This window comes from Pan paniscus, chromosome 19 (genome assembly GCF_029289425.2).
Source record: "Pan paniscus chromosome 19, NHGRI_mPanPan1-v2.0_pri, whole genome shotgun sequence".
Classification (NCBI taxonomy): Eukaryota; Metazoa; Chordata; class Mammalia; order Primates; family Hominidae; genus Pan; species Pan paniscus.
The window spans coordinates 90,330,501-90,356,681 of record NC_073268.2 but is presented as its reverse complement, the minus strand read 5'-3'; the positions used below and the strand labels follow the sequence as shown (position 1 = coordinate 90,356,681).

Here is a 26,181-nt window from a genome sequence, read left to right as displayed (position 1 = left end):
GAAACCAACAACGCGCCAGCGGCTAAGGACGCTGACCCGAGGCGGGGCAGGGGGAGGGCCCGGACGGCGCCGCCCCGCCCCCGGCGCCCGCCCCTCCCTGCGCTGAGGGTGAGAGTTGGCCGCCTCCGCCGAGGAGGCCCCCGAGCCTGAGCCGCTGCGCGACGATGTGTGCCCGGCTGTGCGGCCCTGCGGCCCTCGGTGCGTCCGTGCGTCCGCCTGGCGCCTCCATGTCAGTTCGCTAACTCCTGCGCGCCCACCCGCGCCCCTTGGCTCGCGGCGCGACCCCGTGCCACTGCCCTTTAGGGCGCGCCCCAGCAGCCACGCTGCCCCTTGAAGCACATACATCTGCCGCCCGCCCGTCTGCCTGTCTCTGGGGTCTCCAGGGCGGCGGCTGGCAACCTCGGGTTTCCGTGGGCGCCGCGTGCATCGCAGCAGGTGCCTGTGCTGTGGGTGTCTGCACCCACTGCCCACTGGCATGGGTGGCAAAAAGTTGTCCCTTTGCTCAGGCCGCCTGCCCAGTGGTATGGAGCCAGCACCTCTGTTACCTGGGGTGTGCTACAGAAGAGCCTGACTCAGTGCGACCCACTAGCAAACAAGTCTCTACCCCTGAACCCAGAATCTAGGTCACGATGGCTGGGTCCGTGTGCCCTGCTGGCTCCCCGCCTGCTGCTGGAAGAGCCACAATACTGTGCAAGAAAGTCTAGGTCTGACGCTACCGCCTCCATTCTTGGCGACAATAACAACGGTTGCACTCCCAGGGAACACAGGGGAAAGGTTCCTGTCCTCAGGAGGCCCTGGGAAAACAGGATTCTGGTCCCAGTTCTGCCTCCAACTCGGCCAGCCACCTGGAGCTGGTTTTTCCTGCCTCCCTGGGGCCTCAGTTTCCTGGGGGATGTTGGAGCCTCTCCCAATTCTGATGTCCATCCTCTGTGTCCTCTGCCCGCACCGAAGCTGAGCCGGGCAGCCCCAAGACTGGGAGAGGAAGCCACGATGGGTTTCACTTTCCAGGGAAGGGGCTGGGAAAGGAAGCACTCATGTCCCCAGGGCTGCCTCAGACTGCCTGGGGTCCCTCAGAGGCAGAGTGTGATGCCAGCCTGTGCCCTGGGACTGGCTTCCCCGGCTGCCCCTGAGGAGCCTGTGTTGGGAATCGTTATTAATAAACAGCAGCAAGAAGCAGCCGTCAGCCTTGGGTTTAATAAATAGATAAACCAAGTAAAACTTGGTGGAAACCAAACTCTCCTGCAGGGGATCCCAGATTTTGTCCTGTTCCTTGGCCTAGGCTGTAGGCTGGACAGTTTGCAAATGGGCATACTGTGACAAGAATCGGGTCGGGTTTTTTGTTTTTGTTTCTGTTTTTTTATGACAGAGTTTCACTCTGTCACCCAGGCCGGAGTGCAGAAGCACAATGGCACGATCATGGATGGCTCACTGCAGCCTCGATCCCTCAGGCTCAAGTGATCCTCCTGCCTCAGCCTCACAAGTAGTTGAGACTACAGGTGCGCACCAACACGCCTGGCTAACATTTTGTATTTTGTAGAGACAGGGATCTCACTGTGCTGTCCAGGCTGGTTTTGAACTCCTGGACTCAAGCAATCCTCCCACCTCAGCCTCTCGAAAGAGAATCAGGTAAGTTTTAGGGGTGTGTTGTGCTTGCATTTTAGGCTCCTGAAAAGAACCTATTTGGATCAATCAAACAGGCCCCTGGTCAACTGGGCTGTCACTATTTTTCTTTTTCTTTTCTATTCCTCCACATGCATCAGTCCCACCCAGAATGCCCCATAGTTATTTTTGTTTTTGTGGGGTGTTTTTTGTTTTTGTTTTTGTATTTTTGAGACAAGGTCTTTCTCTCTTTCTCTTTTTTTTTCTTCTGCCTCCCCACCCCTCAAGACAGGGTCTCACTCTGTGGCCCAGGCTAGAGTGCAGTGGTGCCATCACAGCTCACTGTAGCCTCAACCTCCTGGGCTCAAGCGATTCTCCTAACTCAGCCTTGGGAGTAGCTGGGACAACAGGCGCATGCCATCACGCCTGGCTCATTTTTTTTTTTAATTGTTGTAGAGGCAGGGTCTGAAACTCCTGAGCTCAAGTGATCCTCCTGCCTCAGACTCCCAAGGTGCTGGGATTACAAATGTGAGCCACTGCGCTGGGCCTATAGCGATTGATGGGTAAAAATAAGAAGCTTCTTGGCTGGGCACAGTGGCTCATGCCTGTAATCCCAGCAGTTTGGGAGGCCAAGGCGGGCAGATCAGTTGAGGTCAGGAGTTCAAGACCAGCCTGTCCAAATGGTGAAACCCCGTCTCTACTAAAAATACAAAAATTAGCCAGGCATGGTGGCAGGCACCTGTAATCCCACCTACTCGGGAGGCTGAGGCAGGAGAATTGCTTGAGCCCAGGTGACAGAGGTTGCAGTGAGCTGAGATCGTGCCATTGCACTCCAGTCTGGGCGTCAGAGTGAGACTCCATCTCAAGAATAAATAAATAAATACATAAATAAATAAGAAGCTCCTAAGTAACAAGTCCCCACCCATCTTACACGAAGACTCATCACAAAGTCAGGTATATTCTCAAACAATGTCCTCTGCCTGACTTTTGGGTTTTGTCAAACCACCATCCCCTTTATTTTATTTTATTTATTTATTTATTTTGAGACAGAGTCTTGCTCTTTCACCCAGGCTGGAGTGCAGTGGTGTGTGTGATCTTGGCTCACTGCAAGCTCCGCCTCCCGGGTTCACGCCATTCTCCTGCCTCAGCCTCCCGAGTAGCTGGGACTACAGGCACCCACCATCACGCCTGACTAATTTTTGTATTTTTAGTAGAGATGAGGTTTCACCATGTTGGCCAGGTTGGTCTCAAACTCCGGACCTCAGGTGATCCACCCGCCTTGGCCTCCCGAAGTGCTGGGATTACAGGTGTGAGCCACCGTGCCTGGCCCCAGCCCCACTTTTGAAAGGGGAAGAGATCTGTCAGGCAGAGATCTTTGAAAGGGGAGTGATCTGACAGGGAGAGACCTCCTGTGTTCTCTAACACAGAAGTAAAGGCAGACACTTTACTCTCCATAACCCCTTTCAGCCTCCTGCCCGGCTTCATTTAAACTCATTCTGCTCTGTGGGCTCGGCCTTCCACTCACCTTCACCACTTGCTTATTCCCAAATGTATGCTAGAGCCAGGTCCTACACTGGGGCCTTTGCTCATGCCAGTCCTCCAACCTGGTACACCCTTTCCAGCTTACCTCTGTCAAATTTCTCGTCATCCTCCATATCAGACCCCTCCTCTCCTGGTCCACAGAACTCTCATTATGCCCTTACAGAGCCTGAATCAAAGTAAGCCCTGCACGGGCAGAGACCCAGGCACTTGGTGTATGCTCAGTCCATGCGCTCTGCATCCTGGTCCTGCCCTGGAACCCGTTTCTGTCCCTCCTCTCCACTCCCATCACTGCTGCCTGCAGCCTGGGACTTCACAGTTTCTCATCTGGATGACCACGTACACTGCCTGGTCTCTTTGCCTCCAGTTGGACTCCATTCCCTCACTGCTCTAGGACAGATGGGTGTCGTGACCTTACTTGAAATCCTGCCATGGTGCCCCATTGCCTTCTGTTTGGGGTCGGCTCTTTAGCCTGTAGTTGCAGCCTTCCCTGCCTCTTCTTGGCTCGTCCCCTTCTACCACCCTTGCTCTGGCCGTGCTCAACCACGTGCAGTCCTCTGCGTGAGCAGCTCTTCTCTCCTCTCTGGGCTTTGTTCCTGCCACTCTGTCCTGGAGGTCCATTTCCACTTATCTATCTGGCTAACTCCTTCTTCCAAGCTCATCATATGTGTCACCTCCCCTTTCCTTGGGGGAACTGCCTCTTCTCTAGTCCATGTCATTCTGATGGAGCCCATCACAGCATCCTGTTCCACTCCCAGCCATGGCAGAAGGCATGCAACCCAGACTTGGCTGTGGTCACAGTGATTGGTCCAAGGGGATGGGCTATGACCCACATTAGGCCAATCAGAGCCTTTCCCTGGAATTTTGTTATACTGGGAGGGAGGAGCTCTCTCCTGCCTTTGGGATTACTGGCTGAGATGACTAAAATCGGGGGGCGGGGGGTGGGGTCATATCTAATCCCTCCCCTTATCCAATGAAAGCAGCTTCACTAAAGCAGAAGTGCATAAAACTGAGGCAAAGAAAGAAGCTGTGCAGAGAGATACCAAATGACAACATCTGAGTTGCTAGATCCAGCAACACCTGAAGCTGTTAGCCTTGGTCTTCCAAGTTTCTTGAGCCAATAAATATTCTTTCTTGGCTTTAGCTAGAATGGATTTCTTAAACATGTGACCAAGAGTCCTGACAAATACAGGGGTGCCAGCCTGCATCCCACTGGATTAGATCGGTCTCTCTCTCTCTCTCTCCCTCTCCCCCTCTCTCTCTCCTCTGTCTTGCTTTGTCATTCAGGCCGGAGTGCAGTGGTGTGATCTCAGCTCATTGTAACCTCTGCCTCCCAGGTTCAAGCAATTCTTATTATGCCTCTGCCACTCGAGGAGCTGGGATTACGGGAAGGCGCCACCACGCTGGCTAATTTTTGTATTTTTAATAGAGATGGGGTTTCGTCATGTTGGCCAGGCTGTTCTCAAACTCCTGGCTTCAAGAGATCCACCAGCCTCAGCCTCCCAAAGTGTTGGGATTACAGGCATGAGCCACGGCGCTCGGCCCAGGTCCTTTTTTCTATGTACTTCTCTGTAACAGCACTCACAACTGGAGATCAGAACCATCTGTCCATTTGTCTGAGCTGAGGGGCTGGCTCTGTCGCCCAGGCTGGAGTGCAGTGGTACTGTCCCAGCTCACTACCACCTCCGCCTCCTGGATTCAAGTGATTCTCATGTCCCAGCCTCCCGAGCAGCCGGGATTACAGGCATGCGCCACCACGCCCAGCTAATTTTTTCTATTTTTAGTAGGGACAGGGTTTCACTGTGTTGGCCAGGCTGGTCTCAAACTCCTGGCCTCAAGTGATCTGCCTGCCTCGGCCTCCCAAAGTGCTGGGATTATAGACGTGAGCCACCTGCCTCCGGCCAAGCTGGCTCTTAACTTCGTATTTCCAGTACAGTATCTAGTGAGAGTTTAGTCAATGAATGAGTGAGAAAATCTACTCGAGCAAACCTGCCCACACACAGCAGGAGCATTTGATTTAGACCCACGTGCAGACATTTAAGATCCTTGGAAACAGCCGACATCTCATCAGAAAAGGGATTTAGGCCAGATGTGATGGCTCATGCTTATAATCCCAACACTTTGGGAGGCCGAGGCAGAAAGATCTCTTGAGCTCAGAGTTCGAGACTAGCCTGGGCAACATAGGGAGACCACCCCTGTTCCCACCACCCTGCTGTCTCTATAAATAAATAAATAAATAAATAAATAAATAAATAAGGAAGCCAGGCATGATGGTGCACACCGCTAGTCCCAGCTACTCAGGAGGCTGAGGTGGGAGGATCACTTGAGTTCAGGAGGTTGAGGCTGCAAGTGAATTATGATCGTGCCACTGCACTCCAGCCTGGGCAACAGAGCGTGACTGTGTCAAAAAAAAAAAAAAAAAAAAGAAGAAAGAGAAAGAGAGAGAGAGAGAGAAAGAGAGAGAGAGAGAAAGAAAGGGGGACTTACCGCTTCAGCTTCACCTCAGGCCAGGAAACTAAGGTTTAGTATGCACCTGCAATCTGCCGGTAGCCACTTTAGGTGCTGAATCTGTGTTGTCATGGTAAATCTTCACTAGAATCTTTTGTTTACCTATGAGGGTCCTAAGGCTCAGGGATGTTGAGGAACTCCTGTTCATGGTCAAACCGCATACATTAAAGGTTACTAAAAACCTACTTGGGCTCAGGCTTTTGTGAGCTCATTGAAATCTTCATTGACTTGCCTGAAGTGAGCCCTCCAATGGGCAAAATTCTCTTGCTTAATAAGAAGGCTGTTGCTGCCAAAGCAAGTGTAGATGGCATCGGTGACCATCTCCAAGTAGCAATGATTTTTTTTTTTTGAGACGGAGTCTTGCTCTGTCATCCAGGCTGGAGAACAATGGTGCGATCTCGGCTCACTGCAACCTCTGCCTCCTGGGTTCAAGCAATTCACCTGCCTCAGCCTCCCAAGTATCTGGGATTAAAGGCATGTGCCATCACGGCCAACTAATTTTTGTATTTTTAGTACAGACAGGGTTTCGCCATTTTGGCCAGGTTGGTCTCGAACTCCTGACCTCAGGTGATCCGCCCACCTCGGCTTCCCAAAGTGTTAGGATTACAGGTGTCAGCCACCGTGCCCGGCCTGATTTTTTCAATCAGAGATATATGACATTCTCCATTTCCCCCCAAACCCACCTGCAGTTGGAAGCCACTGGTTTTGATAAGCCCTTTCTAAAGCCCATTGGCCCTCTAGAGCTCTAGGGCAACCTGGGCAAAGTCCCACCTCCTTGTGTTCTGGGCATGGCTACTCCCAGGCTTGGCTCCTGGAGGTACGACTTGGGAGGGGAAATGGAAGAGAGTTATTGGGAAAACAAAGCATGGATTGAGGACTTTTCTCTTAAGCCCCAGCATCGTCTTCCAAATTTGGGGTGCAGATGCTGAAAGGACCCCAAGAAACAAATTCACGAGTCATTCTAGTAGCTCCTTGTACTAACCTAGAACTTGCCACCAGCCATGAGGCCTGTCCCAGGTGGTTGTCAAATGCTTCTAAGTGAGGGAGGTGATAGGCGTTTATTGAGCACTTATTTTGAACCCAGTGGCTAGTGTGTTATTTCATTTACTCACCCAAACAATTCCTGAAGGTAGATAGCAGAGGTGCAGAGAGGTAAGTAATTCCGTGGCCATCGCCCCACTCCAAGCTGCCATCTCTTTTGCCTGACACCACAATGCGCTCCCATCCGACCCCCAGGTGCCTCCCTCCAGGCCTCCCTCCACCAGCAAAGGCTTCATCAAGCCGCACCCGTGCTTCTCAGTGATCTTTGGAGCAAGGTCAAAACCCTTGACATCAAGCCCTGCCCCAGCAGACTCTTGCTGTCGCTGGCTGGTTCCAGGCTCTAGCCCTTACTCACTCCAGTCACACCGATGACTCCCTGTTGGTCTAACAGAGCAGCACTGGCTTCTTTCCTCCTTCCGGAATTGTGTGTGCAGCTGCCCTGCGTGGGGTGCCCCTCCACACAGATGCGCACATCATCACACATGCACACAGATGCACTCGCACGTGTACACACATCTCTGCTCATGCTTGTTCTTAAGGTCTCAGCTGCATTGTCCCTTTCTCATGGAGGCCTCCTGGCCAGCTCCTTCTCTAGAGTCTAGGTTAGTTCTTCCTGTTATCCCTCTCATGGCACCCTGTACTCTTCCTTAACATGCACTTTGCACAACTGTCATTCTGTAGGTATCTGCCTATCTATCAGCTTTCCCTGCCTCCCACTGGTGTACAGGCTCTGGGAGGCGGGGCCTGCATCTGGTTTATTCTCCACTCGTGGCAAGTGCCTGGCACAGGGCTGAGTGTAGGCAACGTTACCTGGCTGGCAAGCGCCTGAGCTGGGTTCAGACTTCCCTGCCTGGAAATGCCGTGAAAACACTGCCTCTATCTACACTTCCCACCAGTGCTGCAGGTGTCCCCAGGACCTCAGCACACAGAGAGGCTGGCTGGGGGGGTCTCTGGATGCTGACCCTGGTAGGCCATCAGTAGTCACTTAAAAAAGTTTTTAATAGGCCGAGCACGATGGCTCATGCCTGTAATCCCAGCACTTTGGGAGGCCTAGGCAGGTGGATCACTTGAGGTCAGGAGTTTGAGACCAGCCTGGCCAACATGGTGAAACCCCGTCTCTACTAATAATACAAAATTAGCCAGGCGTGGTGGCTGGCACCTGTAGTCCCAGCTACTTGAGAGGCTGAGGCAGGAGAATCACTTGAACCCGGGAGGCAGAGGTTGCAGTGAGCTGAGATTGTGCCATTGCACTCCAGCCTGGACAACAAGCGGGAAACTCCGTTGCAAAAAAAAAAAGAAATTATACATATATATATATATATATATATATGTATATATATATATACACACACACATAATAAAGATGAGGTCTCCTTAGTTTGCCCAGGCTGGTCTTGAACTCCTGGGCTCAAGTGATCCTCCTGCCTTGGCCTTCCAAAGTGCTGAGATTACATGTGTGAGCCACTGCGTCAGGCCAGCAGTCACCTTTGCCTCCTACTTGGGCATCAGTAACATCTCAGGGGCCTCTGGGACCCGGGAAACACTTAATTTTGTTACTTATAAAGGGCAGGGGGTCCCTCCTCAGAGTCCTGCCTTGGGGCCTACAGTCCCCAGCAGCCACACGGTGGGGAAAGGGGACAGTGATTCTCCCAAGAGCCACTGGGCTGTTGTGGTCACAGTGGAAGCATCTTTGGTTAAGTGGTGCATTTATTAAGTCAGCTGAGCAAAAGAGGCCAAGGAAGCACCCCCTTTTCCGGGTGGCATGGACAGGAAGGACGTCACTGTGCTGTGGACACTTGAGTCCGGCCGCTGCTTCCGCACTTCCCAAACCGGCTCCAGCGTGGTCCCAGTGCACAGTCCACACCCACGGGGTGGGTTTTTCCAGGCACCTCTGGCGCCCCAGTGATGCCTCGTGGTTTGGTTTGCCTCCCCTTAGGAAGGGACTAAACAACAGATTCCCGGTGAGGCCAGTGTGAGAGGTCAGTGAAGGTCATCGTACGGGTTGGCAGCATTGGCACCACACCCGCTGAGCTCGTGGTGCCCTTTGCTGGGTGCCGTCTGCGGGGCTCTCCTCTCCTCTTCCACAGCCAATCCTCAAATGCCTCTTCAAATGCCGTCCCTGCCCAGTGGCGTTCTCTGCACCCACAAGGGACCTGCTGATTCCATCAGGCAGCCTCCTTTTGCAGGCACAAGCCAAAGGTCAAAATTCCAGTTCAGCGAAAGAAGGTCCTTCTGCCTTCGAGCTCATGGTGCCAGCCTCTCACAGGGGCCTCGGTGTGCTCAGGTGAGTGTGTGCAGAGCCTGTACTTTCTCTTGGGATGCTCCATTTGGGTAGATTTTTCTCTAAATTGGGCCTCTCTAGCATGACTCCACTGTCCAAAATGTAGGGGGCTGTCCTGTGTGCAGGATGCTGAGCAGGTTCCCTGTCTCTACCCACTCAATGCCAGAAGCACTCTCCTCACCGGTTGTCCCCAGACATTGACAGATGTCCTGTTGGGGGCAAAATCTTCCCCAGTAGAGAATCGCTGCTCTAGGCAGGGCATTCCTGAGGACGGCACTGAGGCTGTGTGTGTCCCTGCTCAGTGAGGGGCCTGCTGCTCCCTCGTGGCCCCCTCCGTCTGATGCTGGAATGGCCCAGCCCACTCCTCTTACCCGGGTCCTGGGAGTGCAGTGTGCATGGCGTAAGCTGTAGGGCTGTGACTCTGGGCTGAAGTCTCAGCTCTGCTACCCACTCCCATTGGACTCAGCAAGTTACTCCCTCTCTCTCTCTCGCCTGCTACATACATAACGTGGGGATTGAAATGTGAGATCACTCCTGGGGCACTTGTGAAGATCAAGCACTCAGCATAACCTGAGATTATTGTTTTTATCAAGGTTAACCACAGTCGACAGCTCCATTTTTCTCTTCGAGTATGGGGGGCAGCTGGCCCTGGGTCCCTCCTCAAGGAGATTATTTTATTTTATTTATTTATTTTTGAGATGGAGTTTCACTCTTATCGCCCAGGCTGGGGTGCAATGGCATGATCTCGGCTCACTGCAGCCTCTGCCTCCCAGGTTCAAGTGATCCTCCTGCCTCAGCCTTCCGAGTAGCTGGGACTACAGGTGTGTGCCATTAAGCCTGGCTAAGTTTTTTGTATTTTTAGTAGAGACAGGGTTTCACCATTTCGGCCAGGCTAGTCTTGGACTCCTGACCTCAGGTGATACACCCGCCTCAGCCTCCCAAAGTGCTGGGATTACAGGCGTGAGCCACTGTGCCTGGCCATTTTATTTTATTTTTAAGACAGGGCCTTGCTCCGTTGCCCAGGCTGGAGGGCAGTGGTGCGATTGTGGCTCACTGTAGTCTCGAGCTCCTGGGCTCAAGTCATCTTCCCACCTCAGCCTCCTGAGTAGCTGGAATTACAGTGGTACGCCACCACACCAGGCTAATTTTTGTATTTTTTTATAGAGATGGGGTTTCCCCATGTTGCCCACACTGGTCTCGAACTCCTGGGCTTAAGTGATCCTCCCACCTTGGCCTCCCAAAGTACTGGGATTACAGGCATGAGCCACTGCACCCAGCCAAGGAGATTCCTAACATGGCCATTTTTCTTTCTTTTTCTAAATTAGAGATGGGGGTCTCACTATGCTGTCCAAGCTGGTCTCAGGTGATCCTCCTTGACTCCTGGGCTCAAGTAATCCTCCTGTCTTGGCCTCCCAAAGTGCTCAGATTACAGGCGTGAGCCACGACACCTGACCAACACATTTTTCAAGGGCATTTTTCAAGGGCACTTTGGGTCCCTGCCAAGGTCACCTGCCATCCACAGGATGATGATGGTCAGGGCATTGTTCCTTGTGCAAGGTTGGCACTGAGGTGCCCTCTCGACCTCCCAATGTCTCTGGTAATGGTCACTGACTGCTCTGTTGAGCTGCGGTTTCAGGGCACCTCCAGGGCAGCCCACTTCCCACCCTGGAGTCCCCGAGAGGCCTGCACAGCACCTGGCCCACAGTTGATGACCGTGCAGGGTCAGGAATGAGCTGCCTGGGCTCCCGTCCCCGCTGTGCCCCGTCACGAGTTCTGAGACTTGGGCACGTCCCTGTACCGCTCCTGGAACCTCCTGTGTAGCATAAAGATGATGGGGGCACACAGTTCCAGGGATGTCGTGAGTGAGTTACATGAGATAACGTGACAGGCTTTGGGTGCAGGATGCATCACACGTACTAACTCGTGGCATTGTTATGATTCATTTAATTTTACAAGAATTAGGATAACAGAAAGCATTCAGGTGCAGCAGAACGGCCAAGCTTGTCCCGCCTGTCCCCTCCCACATACTTGGAGGCTCCTGTCATGGCAATGTGTCCAAATGGTCAGGGAGCTGCCTGGAAAGGTATTTTCAAAGTGGACAGACTTTCTGTTCCTGATTTGTAGGTGGACGAGGAGGGTCGATCATGGAGGAGAAACCCTTCCCCGCTCCTGAAGGTCTTCCCGAGGCCCTGCCATGGCCATGCAAGTCTGGTTGAGGGTCTGCAAGATTACAGACGAAAATGATTGCTGGGGAGCCTGCGAGAAGCTGAATCCCAGGAAACATCCAGGGCTAGGACTAAGGTGGCCTCGGCCTTGGGGTGGGCTCAGGGTGGCTGAGACAATGGGGCAGCCAGCTCCGGGACAAGCGCTGCCCCTTCCCTCTCTCCAAGGGGTGGCTCAGGACTCAGTGCCCAGTGAGTCAGTGGGGGCTAGTGATTTGTAGGGGCTGGGGAGTCAGGGCCTGATGCTCCCAGCCCACCACCCAGTGCTGCTTTAAGGCGGAGCTCAGCCTCCCACTTGTGAGAGCGGGGCAATACCAAGAGGTGGGAGAGGAAGGCACACAGGGATAGCGCCGCAGTCGAAGGCTGACTTCTAGGCTAAGTCTTCTTCCACTTCTTCATCCCCTTCCTCCCCCGCTGCTTCCTCTCCCTCCTCCACCACCTGGTCTTCCTCTGGACTTGGTTGCTGCTGCAGGGGAAGACAGCACAGAAGTGTTGGTGTTGGTAGGGGACAGGCCTTCCCCACTCCCCTGGGATGTGAACCCCACGAGGACCAAAGCAGCCAAATGGCTGAAGCCTGGGTCGCTGAGCACCCTGGAACCCGGGTGCCAGCTCTGCGGCTGGTGAGGGCCCAGACAATGCCGAAAGTGGGCAGAGCTGGGGGAATCTGGCAGACTTGGGTTCACGCCTGGCTTCTGCCACATGCAGACTGGGAGGCCTCGGGCTAGCTCCTCCTGAGTCTCCTTGGCCCCCTCACCCATAGAGAGGACAGGACACCTTGCAGGGCTGTGGCCAGGATTAGAAATAGTGGGCCTAAGGACCCAGCCTATGTAAAACGGCTTCAGTACCACGCGGTACTTTGTGACCACCAGCGTTTTGGGCCAACTGCAGACTAAGAGAGAGACAGGAAGTGTGTGGCAGGCAGGAGGAGGAAGGGGCCAAGTTCTGTGAACCTGAACCCCTTCCAAGGCTCAACTTCTTCATGTAGAATGTTCAAGCCATGGTGAGGAGCACGTTTTGGGACATATGTCACAAAGTATGGTGCCTACCAGCCACCATTGCATTGTAAAAGGTGGCCAGTGTCATCTTTGCCTTCTGCAGGGCTGGATAGGCCAGGAGTGGTGAGTGGGAGGAGCCTTGGATTAGGCGTCAGAATCCAGGATTCTAGTTTTGCCTCCACCAGAAGTGGAGGGAGCTCTCTGCCCCACCTGTATTACCCAGTGTGAGAAGAAAACATCTCATAACCAAGTACCCTCAAATGCAAAATGCACCTGTGGAAATCACAGCTTTAGACCCAGGGGGGAGGGAGGCAGAAGAGGGAAGAAATCACAAGATGGAACCAGTTATCTTCTCTGTGTGCTCATGCACCATGCTTCGCTCTGTCCACTCTATCAGGGACCAAGAACTTGCCATACAGCTCTTCTTCAAGCAGGCGTCATGGGTGGGTGCTCTGTGCAGATACACTGGACCCTGTCTCAGCAGGGCCCACGCTTGGTTTAATGCTGTATTGTCACTGTTTTAAAATTATTAATACTTTTTAAACGAGGGCCCTCACATTTTCATTTTGCAGTGCCTGCAATCCCCAAGTCTGCAGCCAGTCTTGCCTACAAGGGTAAATCCTGGCATATACCCGCTGTTTCTTTTCCCTTCCACGCTGCTCTTTGGCTCTTTCATATCTTGGCATCTTATCTGTGGGGCCTGAAGGAGGTGACCCAGACAGGCAATGTCTTTTCTTCCTCTCTCCGCTGGTACAAAAGAGGGCCTGGAAGATGACCAGACACCATCTTTATAGCAACATCTCCTCATTTTCCAGATGGAAATGAAGGAAGCCAGAAGTGAAGTGACCAGCTCAGGTGATAGAGCTAGAAAGCGCTTTAGAGCTGGGGCCATGGGCAGATGAGCTGACCACAGGTCACACTCCTGACACCAAACCTGGGTAAGCCAGCATGACGTGCACACCGCTAATGTCCCAGCCCTTCCCTCCAGGGGTCTCAAGGCCCATTCCTCTCTCACAGCTCACTTATCTCTAGGACCCTCGTTCAGTCACTCAACACACATGTTCCCTCGTTCAGTCACTCAACACGCATTTTCACCACGTGCCCTCTCTGGGGGGAGGGGAGGATACCAGGAGGCATGGAGTATGGTTCCTGCCTGTAAGGAGCCTGAAGTCTGTTTGGAGACTTAGGATTCTTTGGAAGGAAGGGAATAATTCTTCCCACTTGCCAGGTGAATAAATTAAGATCTAGCAGGTAAGGCTACTTGCTCAAGGTCACCCAGGAAGACAGCAAGCAGAAGCAGAACCCAAGTGCCATGTGTCCCGCCCAGTCCCCAACCCACCCAACCCCTGTCCAGGCCCCTACAGGCACTGGCGTCAGCTTTATGGCGTCTGCCTCCTTCTTCTTCAGCTCTGCGAAGATGATGTCGAAGAACTCCTCCTCGGCCTTGCTGACCAGCGCCTCCAGGTCTACGGCCAGCTCCTCATCGGTCTGCTCCTCATCCCTGCCCTCCGCCTTACCCTTCTCCTTCAGCCGCATCTCCCGGTGCCTGGCCTCCAGGATCTTCTCTCGCCGGGTCTCACGCTCAAACATCTGGGCACCCAGGGACAGAGAGAGCCCGGTGGGGAGAGGGCAGGATGGCAAGCGACTCCAGTGCTGGGGCCAGGTGGGGCTTCTGCTGAGCTCTCCTCGCTCTCCATACAGTCCCTGTACTGTAGAGGTCTGTACCCAGGGCTGGTGTCAAGGAAGGAGGGCTGAATATTGGGGTTGGAAGGCTGCAACAGGGACACTGAGTTACTCAATGCCAAGGAGCATGGAGTTCCAGAACCACAGGCAGAAGAGTGCCCTTTGGAGCTATGAAATATGGCGGCTTTGGCCCAACAAGGACCAGCTCAATGGTGAGATCCCAGTCTCAGGAAGAGCCAGGAGGCTCTCCAGGCCTCAGCACTAGGGGTTTTCCTTTTTTGTTTTGTTTTGTTTTTGAGATAGAGTTTCACTCTTGTTGCCCAGGCTGGAGTGCAATGGCACGATCTCGGCTCACCACAGCCTCTGCTTCCCAGGTTCAAGCAATTCTCCTGCCTCAGCCTCTCAAGGAGCTGGGATTACAGGCATGTGCCGCCATGCCTGGCTAATTTTCTATTTTTAGTAGAGACGAGGCTTCTTCATGTTGGTCAGGCTGGTCTCGAACTCCCGACCTCAGGTGATCTGCCTGCCTCGGCCTCCCAAAGTGCTGGGATTACAGGCGTGAGCCACCACACCCGGCCCTAGCACTAGGGGTTTTCAATTCCACAGTGTTCCCCATGGTTCTGGGGGGTTGCCTGCAGGGCTGTCCACTGGGGAAAGGATGTAGGAATGGATCTCAGTCCCCCTCTTCAAGTCCGCTTCTATCTGGCTTCCCTATTGGCATTCTACTAAGTCTTCAGGCTGGGCGTGGTGGCTCATGCCTATAATCCCAGCAGTTTGGGAGGCTGAGGTGGAAGGATTGCTTGAGCCCTGGAGTTTGAGACCAGCCTGGGCAACATAAGGAGACCCTGTCTCTACAAAAATTAAAAAATGAGCCAGGCATGGTGATGCATGCCTGTGGTCCCAGCAACTCAGGAGGCTGAGGTGGGAGGACCGATTCAGCCTGGGAGGTAGAGGCTGCAGTGGGCCATGATTGTGCCACTGCACTCCAGCCTGGGCAACAAAGCAAGACCCTGTCTCAAAATGAAGTAAAATAAAATAAACTGATAAAATAAAAACAAATAAAATAATTAGGCTGGGCACGGTGGCTCACGCCTATAATCCCAGCACTTTCGGAGGCCAGGGTGGGCAGATCATCTTAAGGTCAAGAGTTCAAGACCAGCCTGGCCAGTATGGTGAGATCCTGTCTCTATTAAAAATACAAAAATTAGCTGGGTGTGGTGGTGCGCACCTGTAATCCCAGGTACTCAGGAGGCTGAGGCAGGAGAATCACTTGAACCTGGGAAGCAGAGATTGCAGTGAGCCTAGATCTCACCACTGCACTCCAGCCTGGGCAACAGAGCGTGACTTTGTCTCAAAAATAAATAAATAAATAAAAATAATTAAATTAAAATACAATATAATATAATACAATACTAAGCCTTCATTGGAAAGTTTCCACCAAAAAAAAAAAAGTGTTATTTGAAACTAGACAAACTGACCAAGTGGAACCTCTTTGATTTACAGGTAAAAAACTGAATCCTGGAGAGTGACGTGACTTACTGAAGGCCACTTAGCTACCCAGCAGTTGAGCAAAGGCAAATGGACACACCAACACCTATTTATGGAGCCCATGCCAGGACACCACACTGCTTCCCCCAAAATGTGCACCTATGTCCTGGGGGTGGGAGGGCGGGGCCATCTATTTGTCTGACTAGCCTGCTCTGCTGTGGGGCCAGGTCGGGACGTGCTGGAGGGATTTTCCCCAGGCACCCGGTGCTTACGGAAGAGGCTACGTTCTTCTCATTCCTCTGGAGGGTAGAGAGCCCAGGCGAGACCTCCAGCAGGGTGGTTGTCCCCAGCTGGGAGCCGCAGGCGATGAGACACCCATTGTCCTGCACCCGGAGGCAGAAGAGGGCCTCATCACACACCTATTGAAGGGGCCGGGCAGACCCAGGTAGAGGAGAGAGGAGCAAAGTTATGTGTGTCTGATTAACTGGCCCCTGGGGAGGCTCAGCCACTTGGCCCTATTCAAACATCCTCAGGATGCCTCTGCCCACAGGATGAAGTTCAAACTCAGAGACTGGTTGTCAAGGCTCCTGGCTTCCCTGCCTCATCTCCCACCCCACCCCTTCAGTTCCGCCTCACAGTCACCCTGTGGTTCCCCAATGCCCCCACCCTTCCGTGGCCCCAGCCAGTGGGGCTCAGCTCTGGCCACCCTGACATGAAGGGGAAGGTCCAGCAGCCAAACCCCAGGGGCTCTGAAGGAATCGGCCTGTGGGCAGGAGACGCCAGGTACCTGCTTTTGTTTCTTTTTAAATTTCCCCCAGGTGGTTCTGTTGTGCCACCAGGATGCCAAATCCCCCAGGCCCCTTAACCTTTGTAGGAGCACACGCTCCAAAGCAATTGCTGCAGTCAGCCTGCACACGGTTCCCCCACAGAGGCCCAAACACACCTGGCCACGCACTGCACACGTGCTCACAGCACCCCACACTCACACCCACGCCGGGACCTGGCTCCCTGAGGACCTGGATGCACAAGGAGGGACATGCGCGTGACCTTCAGGCTGAGGGTGGGATCGCACTGCTCGAACATGAAGTCCCAGATATCCAGGGTTCCGTCCATCCTGGTGGTAAAGAAAACGGCCGGCCTCACGGGGCTCCAGGCAGCATCAGTGAGGTAAGCCATGTGGTACCTGTGGGAGGTAGACCACATCATGGTTGGAGGGACAGAGGCTTCTGAGCCACAGCTTGGCTCCCTTGGTCCCTTCTGGGCTCCAGGGTCTCAGAGTCTTGCTAGGTAGGAAGTTCTTCCTTGTGTCTGACTTCTAGCTGTGCTGACCTCACTCATCCACAGCTCACAGGTTGCTTTTTTTTTTTTTTTTGAGATAGTCTTGCTCTGTTGCCCAGTCTGGAGTGCAGTGGTACGATGTCGGCTCACTGCAATCTCCGCCTCCTGGGTTCAAGCAATTCTCCTGTCTCAGCCTCCCGAGTAACTGGGATTACTGGCACCCGTCACCACACCCAGCTAATATTTTATTTTTGCTAGAGATGCGGTTTCACCATGTTGGCCAGGCTGCTCTCAAACTCTTGACCTCAGGTGTCTGACAGGCTGTTCTTTAAAGGGCTCTGGGCTGGTCATGTGCCTGTAATCCCAGCACTTTGGGAGGCCAAGGCAGGAGGATCGCTTGAAGCCAGGATTTTGAGACCAGCCTGGACAACATGGCAAGACCCTGTTTCTACAAAAAATAAAAAAATTAGCCGGGTGTGGTGGTGAGCACCTGTGGTCCCAGCTCCTCGGGAGGCTGAGATGGGAGGATCGCTTGAGCCCAGGAGGTCGAGGCTGCAGTGAGCCATGTTTGTGCCACTGTACTCCAGCCTGGGCAACATAGTGAGACCCTGTCTCAAATAAAATAAAGAAAGGGCTCTGGGCACAGTCCTTCCCGTGGGCTGGCCACTGGCATTTCTCTGCTGCTAACTCCAGGCAGCAGGCACGTGTTGCTGGACCTGGTCCCAGCCCTGGGACTCACGGATGGGAGTCAGAGGAAGGACATGCCCAGAAAAGCTGCTACCACTGAGATAAGGAGAGTGTCACTTCCTACTTGGTTTCATCTGGGGTTTCAAGAGTTTCTTCAGTGAAGATGGAACATTTTTTTAAAAGAGACACACACAGTGCAGCCTTCAGATTTTCACCCAGACCTCCTCTCCCTTCCTCCATTGCAATATAGCTGTAGCTGGGCTCCTGGTGAGCAAGGCAGAGACTACACTTCCCAGTCACCTTTGCAAACGGAGTGTGTTGACAGCCAGACCACAGTGGGAGAAATGATCAAGACTAAAGAAAGGATCTGGGCCGGGCGCAGTGGCTCATGCCTGTCATCCCAGGACTTTGGGAGGCCGAGAATGGTGGATCACCTGAGGTCAGGAGTTTGAGATCAGCCTGGCCAACATGGCAGAACCCTGCCTCTACTAAAAATAAAAAAATTATCCAGGGGTGTTGGTGGGCGCCTGTAATCCCCGCTACTCAGGAGGCTGAGGCAGAAGAATTGCTTGAACCCAGGAGGTGAAGGTTGTAGTGAGCCAAGATCGTGCCACTGCACTCCAGCCTGGGCAACAAAGAGACTTCATCCCCCCAAAAAAGAAACATCTGGAGATTTTTGGACAATGAATAATTTTTAGTGTAAGTATATACCAAATATTGCATGGGACATACTTATACTAAAAAAAATAGTTTTTTTTAAAAAATTCAGATTTAACTAAGTGCCAAATATTATTTTTTTTTTGAGACGGAGTCTCACTCTGTCGCCCAGGCTGGAGTGCAGTGGCGCAATCTCAGCTGGTCTTGAACTCCTGACCTCAGGTGATCCACCCGCCTCGGCCTCCCAAAGTGCTGGGATTACAGGCGTGAGCCACCAAGCCCAGCTGATTTTTTGTATTTTTATTAGAGATGGGGATTCACCATATTGGCCAGGCTCGTCTTGAACTCCTGACCTCAAGTGATCCTCCCGCCTCAGCCTCCCAAAGTGCTGGGATTACAGGCATGAGCCCACTGCACCTGGCCCAGGGTCAAATATTCTTATTTGCTAAATTTGTTTAACCTTATGCAGGAGGAGGACAAGGGAGACCCAGGTTCTAGGACACAGGTCCACCAAGTCCCTCTAGGAACCAGCTCTGCGAAAGGCCTATGGGTGCTGTGCGCGACACCCTGCCCTCACAGCCCCTTTCACACAGCCCTGGCAGCCTGCAGGACCTGAAGACATTGGGAAGGCTCCTAAAGCCTGTGAAGGGCTTCACATCTACTGGGAACCCCCTACTTGCTATGAGGCCTGGAACAATGCACTGCCCTTCTCAGCCAGCGTTCCCACCCCTGTAGAATGAGGACATCGAACCAGGTTTCTGCTCCCAAAGCAAGGACTGGCTGAGTCACAAGCCTGGGGTTGCTCCTTAACAAGCCCATTCCTGGGCTAAGCCCAAGATTCTATGTTAGTACCCCCAGGGTTGGGGCTGAGAATCTAGATTTTAAAAAATCACTCCTCCGCCAGGCACGGTGGCTCATGCCTGTAATCCCAGCCCTTTGGGAGGCTGAGGCAGGCGAATCACCTGAGGTCAGGAGTTTGAGACCAGCCTGGCCAACATGGGGAAACTCTGTCTGTACTAAAAATACAAAAATTAGCTGGGTGTGCTGGCATGCGCCTGTAATCCCAGCTACTCAGGAGGATGAGGCAGGAGAATCGCTTGAACTCGGGAGGTGGAGGTTGCAGTGAGCCGAGATCGCGCCATTGCACTTCAGCCTGGGTGACAGAGTAAGACTCCATCTCAAAAACGTTTTAACAAACAAACAAAAACTCCTCCCAAGATATTCTGATGCAACCAGATGTGGGAAGCACTGGAACCAAAGATGCTCATTAGGGTTGCTGGTGGCTTTGACGTTGCAGGAGTCTGTGGTTCTGTGGGCAGGAAAGGAACCCCAGGATGTTTTTTTTAGCAAGAGTAAAAAGTAATTATTTATACATGCAATGCACAATACACATGGCAGTGCTCGGTGGTGAATGACTCAAGGGGGTGGTTGGAATTTGGGCTTATTACCTAATTTAGGAGATGAAGGGGAGGAGGAGAAAGGGCACTTTTAGACAAGGTAAATGGGCCCTAAGAAGAACGGAGGGGGATGTGATAGTCCAAGCTTCTCTGGTCTAACCATTGTGCTCATAGCTCTGTCTCAAGCTCCCTGTCTGTTGCTCTCCTCAGAGGAGTGGCACTGAGCAAGACAGGCTATGCCGCACTGCTGAATCGTGCCAAGGCACCCGCATTTCCCAGCCAAGCTTCCTGGGTTCACACCCAATCTCGGCTCCTCACTAGCTGGGAGAGCCGGAGCAAGTGGCTTGGCCTTTCTGTAGCCCAGTTCCCTAACATGAAAAATGAGATGAAGAGAGGAGCAATGCTGCCTCCTCCTGGGGATATTTTGAGGATTATGAAAATTAAGCCAGCCAGACGCGGTGGCTCACACCTGTAATCCCAACGCTTTGGGAGGCCGAGGCGGGCGGATCACCTGAGGTCAGGAGTTCAAGACCAGCCTGGCCAACGTAGCAAAATCCCATCTCTACTAAAAATACAAAAATTAGTTGGGCATGGTGGCAGGTGCTTGTAGTCCCAGCTACTCAGGAGGCTGAGGCAGGAGAGTCTCTTGAACCTGGGAGGTGGAGGCTGCAGTGAGCCGAGATCACGCCACTGCACTCAGTCTGGGGAACTAAGCGAGACTGTCTCAAAAAAAAAAAAAAAAAAAAGGAAATAAAATTAAGCCATGGCCATTATTTTTAGTAACTGAGTGTTTGAAGCTTATCACTTTGTGGAGTGGCTGGAGCAAGTCACTTGCTAACACGAGCTCGAGTGTTTGTGGAAAGGTTTTTCTCCATTTTACATATGGAGGCTCGGGACTCTCCGGGGCCCAGCTGGGCTCCCTCCATCCCCTGTCTCCTGCATCCCCTCCCGTCCCCAGCATCGCCTCTTACTTGGTCCACATGATGGACGATTCCCGGCTGTCTTCAGACCAAATGCGGGCTGTCCAGTCGCCAACCGTCAGGAAGTTCTTCGGGTAGAAGGGGTTTCTCTGGAGGGCGTAGATGGGGCCATGATGGCCCGGGAAGGTGCACACAATCTTCTCAGCTGACGTCTTGGCCTTGCGGTTGCAGGAGATGACGATGCCCTGCTCGGTCCCCACCATGAACTTGGTGGGCTGTGGAAGGAGTGACACAGGAGGGGAAGACTCCACGAACCATCAATTCTGGGATTAGCGGGCATGGACAGGAGCTTGCTTGGGGGGTCTGCAGGCGCTAGAAAGGCCCTCAGATCAAGCCTCGGCAAGGGCTGTGGCCCCTCCTGGAGAGCTGTCCCCACACTTCCCGGGCTCCTCAGACCCCATCTTTTTGGAAGCTGCTCAAGGAGCCTGTGCTGAATGAAGCCCTCCCTGGCTCCTCCAGTCCTGGAGGGTTGTCACGTCACTAGCCCCCTCTGCAGAGCACCACTGTGTCCTCGATGCATTTGGCCATAAAGATCCTGAATGTTTGTTTACAGAGAGAGTAAAGAAGACCCAGGGAGGGGACGCAGGGTGGCCCACCCAGATCACTCACGGATGGGCAGAGCCTTCCCTGGCAAGACAGTGACATTTGTCATAGCATTGTCCAGGCTGGTGTCCCTGAGAACTCAGAGCAGGTGACCAACCAGCACTCAGGAAGCCACCTGGCAGTCGGTGATGTAATTCGTCCCCCTACCGCTGGTGGGTGAGCTCTTGGAGGGGCACGAGCTTGTCTGACATGGGTCCATCGCCCACGAACTGAGCTTTAGTAGTCATTCACTTCACTGCGGACTGAATGCACAAAGGCTGGTCTCCTGACTCCTGGTCCAGTGCTCCCCTCTGCGTCTCTGAGCATGACCCCCTCCATCACGCAATGCCCTTCCTTGTTTACTGTTCTGTCTTAACTTCTGGGCTAGACTGGACAACCTCCACCAGCAGGGCCTGAGCCTACAATGGCGCTGTGTCCTCGGCATTCCAAATGGAAAGAACAGCTGAGTGAGGTAGGGGAGGGGCACACTGAGGGGAGGGCCTTTGTCAACGGGCTCAGATGTCCTCTGCAGCTGGTGAACCTGCCCCTATAGAACTCCCAGGTTTTAGGCAGAGGTTGCAGTGAGCCGAGATCATGCCACTGCACTCCAGCCTGGCCTACAGAGCAAGACCCTACCTCAAAAAAAAAAAAAAAAAAAAAAAGAAAAAAGAAAAGAAAAGAAAAAAGAACTCCTAGTTTATTTATTTATTTCTTGAGACAGGGTCTGGCTCCATTGCCCAGGCTGGAGTGCAGTGGTGCGATCTCAGCTCACTGCATCCTTGACCTTCTGGGCTCCAGCAATACTCCCACCTCAGCCTCCCACGTAGGGACCACAAGCACACACCACCAGGGTCGGCTAATTTTTGTATTTTTGTAGAGATGGAGTCTCCCTATGTTGTCCAGACTGGTCTCAAACTCCTAAGCTCAAGCGATCTGCACACATTGGTTTCCCAAAGTGCTGGGATTACAGACCTGAGCCACTGCACCTGGCCCCCCAGATTTTTTATTTTTATTTTTTTAGAAAACATATTGTTTTATTGTGCAGTTTTCTTCTACCAGAAAATTACTAAAATGATAAATATAAAATCTCTAGAAAATACCCAGAACATGGCCAGGTGTGGTGGTTGAGGCACGAGAATCACTTGAACCTGGGAGGCAGAGGTTGCAGTGAGCCAAGATCATGTCACTGCACTCCAGCCTGGGCAACAGAGTGAGACTCTGTCTCAAAAAAAAAAAAAAATTAGCCTGGCTTGGTGGCATGTGCCTGTGGTCCCAGCTACTCAAGAGGCTGAGAGGCTTGAGCCCAGGAGGTGGATGTTGCAGTAAGCTGAGATTACACAACTGCACTCCAGCATGGGCAACAGAGCAAAACGATGTCTCAACAAAACAAAACAAAAATCTGGGCTTCAAGTTGGGCGTCAAGGGCAAGTGGAAAGACCAAGCTTGAGAGGTCCAGAGAAGAAAGTATTCAAGCCGACTGCACGCCACCCGTCAGTGAGCCAGGGAGAAAGGCCACCCAGATCTGAGTGGCCCATCGTGCCTCTGGCCTCAGACTTCATGGTGGGCTGCAGGTGGACACCCTGGGCCTCAGAGTTGGAGCCCTGGGTTTGAGTCCCGGCTTTACCAGGTACTAGGACTCACAACCTAATCTCACGAAGACTCATCGTGTGTATCTGGCAAGTATGGATAATAACATTACCCCACGAGATGGGTGTAGGCGACTGCACAAGCTTATTAAATCAGGCAGCCACAAGTGTCCAGCACACAGTGTGCACCCTGCAAGGGCCAGGCATGGAGGAGATGGCCCTAGTAGTGATGTGGTTGCATGTCTAGCACTTGGCCTAGAAAGCCTTGCCTCTGGGACAGAATGTTTTCCTGAGCCCTTGCCACCCCAACCTCCATGCCCAGTGCCTTGTCCTCTGGGGAGGGGGTCAGTGGAATTGTCTCCTCCTTCCATCAACATTCATTTCTCAGCCTTGAGCTAGGGTTGCCCAGGTATGTTCGAGGCCAGGGCCTCCCAAAGCCCTAGGAATGATGGCCCATGACCCCGAAGCAAACAAGTGACACCCCCAAGGGGGAACCAGGCCTGCGCTGCACTAAGACATAAACCAAGACTCAGCCCAAACCAAAAGCCAACAACAAGGGAAAGTTGTCTTCTTACTCTAGTGAGGAAGTCTTCCTTTACTGCTTCTAGGAAGCTTCTCTCCTCCAACACATTTGCACTATGCTCAAACTTTGATATTTCCTGTTTTTCTTTTCTTTTCTTTGTTTTTTTTTTTGAGACGGAGTTTTGCTCTTGTCATCCAGGCTGGAGTGCAATGATGCGATCTTGGCTCACCGCAACCCCCGCCTCCCGGGTTCAAGCGATTCTCCTGCCTCAGCCTCCCGAGTAGCTGGGATTACAGGCGTGCGCCTCCACGCCCAGCTAATTTTGTATTTTTAGTAGAGATGGGGTTTCTCCATATTGGTCAGGCTGGCCTCGAACTCCCAACCTCAGGTGATCCGCCCGCCTTGGCCTCCCAAAGTGCTGGGATTACAGGTGTGAGCCACCGTGCCTGGCCCTTTTTTTCTTTTCTTATGTAGGGACAGGGTCTTGCTATGTTGTCCAGGCTGGTCTTGAACTGCTGGGCTCAAGTGATCCTGCCACCTCAGCCTCCCAAAGTGCTGGGATTACAGGTGTGAGCCACGGCGCCTTGCCTCACATTGATATTTTTCTTCCTTTCTTTTTCTTTCCTTCCTTCTTTCCTTCCTTCCTTCCTTCCTTCCTTCCTTCCTTCCTTCCTTCCTTCCTTCCTTCTTTCCTTTTCTTTCCCTCTCTCTCCCTCTCTTTCTTTCTTTCTTGGTAAAGACTGGGCAGGCGGTGGGGGGGGTCTCATTATGTACCCAGGCTGGTCTTAAATTCTTGGCCTCCCAAAGTGCTGGGATTACAGGCGTGAGCCACCCTGCCCGACCTGAACTTTGATATTTCTTTGTCATTCTCAGTGACTGAACACCGAGACCATGCTTGTGCTCTGGTTTTCCAAGGAGCCTGCTTTGACCTCATTTTCCTCTCCAGTACCTCTTCCTTCCCCAGAGGAAGGCAGGTGACCAGCCTAGGGACCCCGTGCCAGGCAGGGCCAGGACCTGGGTTGGAGTCCAGGCCTCCCGATGTTGGTCCTGGGCGTGACCTTCCCCACAAAACAGGGCTTTTCTGGAATTGTTCTGTCAAAAGATTGCCCTCTGTGTTCAGCTGGGCCACTGGCCAAAAGATGACTTGGTGCCATGATGACTATGGTGTCCTTCTTGGAGAAGCTCTGCTGCCCCCTGCTGGAAAGTTGTTGTAAAGGCCACACACGTCTAGGATGGCTGCAGTGAGGGTGGCCTCCCTGGGCTGGTGCTGGGTTCCACGAGCACCTGATATCCTAGCAATGGCCTGTCTTTAGCCCTGGCTGCCCTGTCAATGCAAGTCGGGGAAGGGACAGCAAGGGACACTCACCAAAGTAGATTCGAACTCCAGGGAGATGGCCCCCAAGGCATTTTCCAACTGTTCCTTCTTGGTGATGTCCAAGATCACGACTTCAGTGGGCTCGCTCATCTTTCGGATGTCCCACCACATGACCTGGTGGGAGGAGGGGCGACAGTGAGACTTCGAGGCCCTGTATTTCCCCTGGCTTTTGCCTTCTCCGCCCTCACCCCACCGTCCTGGGGTCAGCCACTGGGCCACAAAGGATGGAGCTCCCGGCAATTCGTGGGAGCAAATACACTTTGAGGATTGCTGTTCTGTCCACAGTTCCCACACCTGGCTGATCATCAGAGTCGCCGGCAAGCTTCATACAACCCAGATGCTGAGGCCTCGCACTCGACCTACTGAATCAAAACCTCCAGGTGCAAGGCCAAGAATCGGTATATGCCAAGACTCCCCGCAATAAGGCAATATCCGGCAATGTTAAAAATGCATGTGTGCTCCGACCTAGAAGTCCCACTGCCAGCAATGTCTGCTGTAGATATATCCCTGCATGTGTGCAACAATCTGTGTATAAAGATGCTCTTTGCTATATTTTTGGGGGGGTAGCAACAAAATATTAGAATCCATATATAAATTATGGTACACCCACACGATGCAGTTATTAATAGGCATGGGGCAGCGGTGTATGAAATATGAAACTATCTCCAAGGTACACACAATGGAAAACATCGAGTACAGAATAGTGTGTGAAGTGTGCAAAAAGAAAGAGTAAAGAACAGAGAGGTGTGTTTCCTTGCATATGCAGAGACTAGCTCTGAAGGCAGACATAAGAGAGGGAGGGAGGGGAGGAGGTGCAGGCAGAGGTGAGAGGAAGGCATTTTCTTTTTTGCACCCTTTAGATTCTGTTCCGTGGGCATGTATTATCACTACTCAACTTAAAAATAAAGTGTTAGGCTGGGCGCAGTGGCTCATGCCTGTAATCCCAGCACTTTGGGAGGCCAAGGCAGGTGGATCACCTGAGGTCAGAGTTCGAGACCAGCCTGGCCAACATAGTGAAGCACCATCTCTACTAAAAATAAAAAATTAGCCAGGCATAGTGGCAGGCGCCTGTAATCCCAGCTACTTGGGAGGCTGAGGCAGGAGAATTGCTTGAACCCGGGAGGCAGAGGTTGCAGTGAACCAAGATCGTGCCATTGCACTCCAGCCTGGGCAACAAGAGTGAAACTCCGTCTCAAAATAAAATGTGTTAAAGGAAATGTCCCCAGGGGTTCTGATGGAGAACCAGGGAACAGTTACTGCCCCTCCCTTCCCTCCTCTCTCCAGTGTCTGGCTGGTGGGTACCTGCCCATCCGTGGATGCTGAGAAGCACTCGGTGCCCGTCTTCGACTGCAGCCAGATGGTGCCATACACAGGGTCTCGGTGGCTGGACTCAATGGTGGATAGCTCCGCCACCAGGCTGCCCTTTCGGGTGTCCCAGCAGGCTGGTGAGGAAGGAGATGAAGAAGGAGTGGAAGGGGGCACAGGCTTCCTTCCTTGGGGCAGGGAGCAGGGGAGAGAGGGGGGCTGCTGTTTCTGGTTTGGCAGGTATGTGGTTTTCTAGAATCAGGGCTTGGTTCAAATCAGCCTGAGTTTCCTACCAGCCCCTACAGACTCTCTGGAGAGACTCTCAGAGTGCAAGCTTCATTCAGTTCCTTGAGCCCCTCCCAGGCATTGACTCCCTACCCAACACTTGGCCCTGGGCAAGCCTCTGGGGATAGGACAGGCATAGTGGCAGGGGAACACATGAGGGTGGTCAGGGA

The 26,181-nt window shown here is 52.9% G+C and overlaps 1 protein-coding gene across 13 annotated transcripts in view; it reads right to left on the bottom strand.

The window, feature by feature from the left end:
• Window positions 1-10,890: 10,890 nt before the first annotated feature.
• The window catches only part of DNAI2 (dynein axonemal intermediate chain 2), a 41,622-nt gene continuing 26,331 nt past the window's right edge, over window positions 10,891-26,181 (bottom strand). For 6 of the 13 annotated variants that reach the window (XM_055101460.2, XM_055101461.2, XM_055101463.2 and 3 more), the window contains 8 exons: window positions 25,724-25,863; window positions 24,413-24,535; window positions 20,347-20,570; window positions 16,404-16,539; window positions 15,629-15,775; window positions 13,548-13,775; window positions 11,506-11,656; window positions 10,893-11,188 (listed from right to left, as the gene is read on the bottom strand). In XM_055101460.2, coding sequence (XP_054957435.1) covers window positions 11,561-11,656; window positions 13,548-13,775; window positions 15,629-15,775; window positions 16,404-16,539; window positions 20,347-20,570; window positions 24,413-24,535; window positions 25,724-25,863 — 1,094 coding nt within the window. In that variant the 3' untranslated portion in view covers window positions 10,893-11,188; window positions 11,506-11,560. Of the gene's footprint in view, window positions 11,189-11,398; window positions 11,657-12,817; window positions 12,950-13,547; window positions 13,776-15,628; window positions 15,776-16,403; window positions 16,540-20,346; window positions 20,571-24,412; window positions 24,536-25,723; window positions 25,864-26,181 lie in introns of those variants that run through there. The other 7 variants (XM_055101466.2, XM_055101467.2, XM_055101465.2 and 4 more) reach the window with 5 other exon arrangements.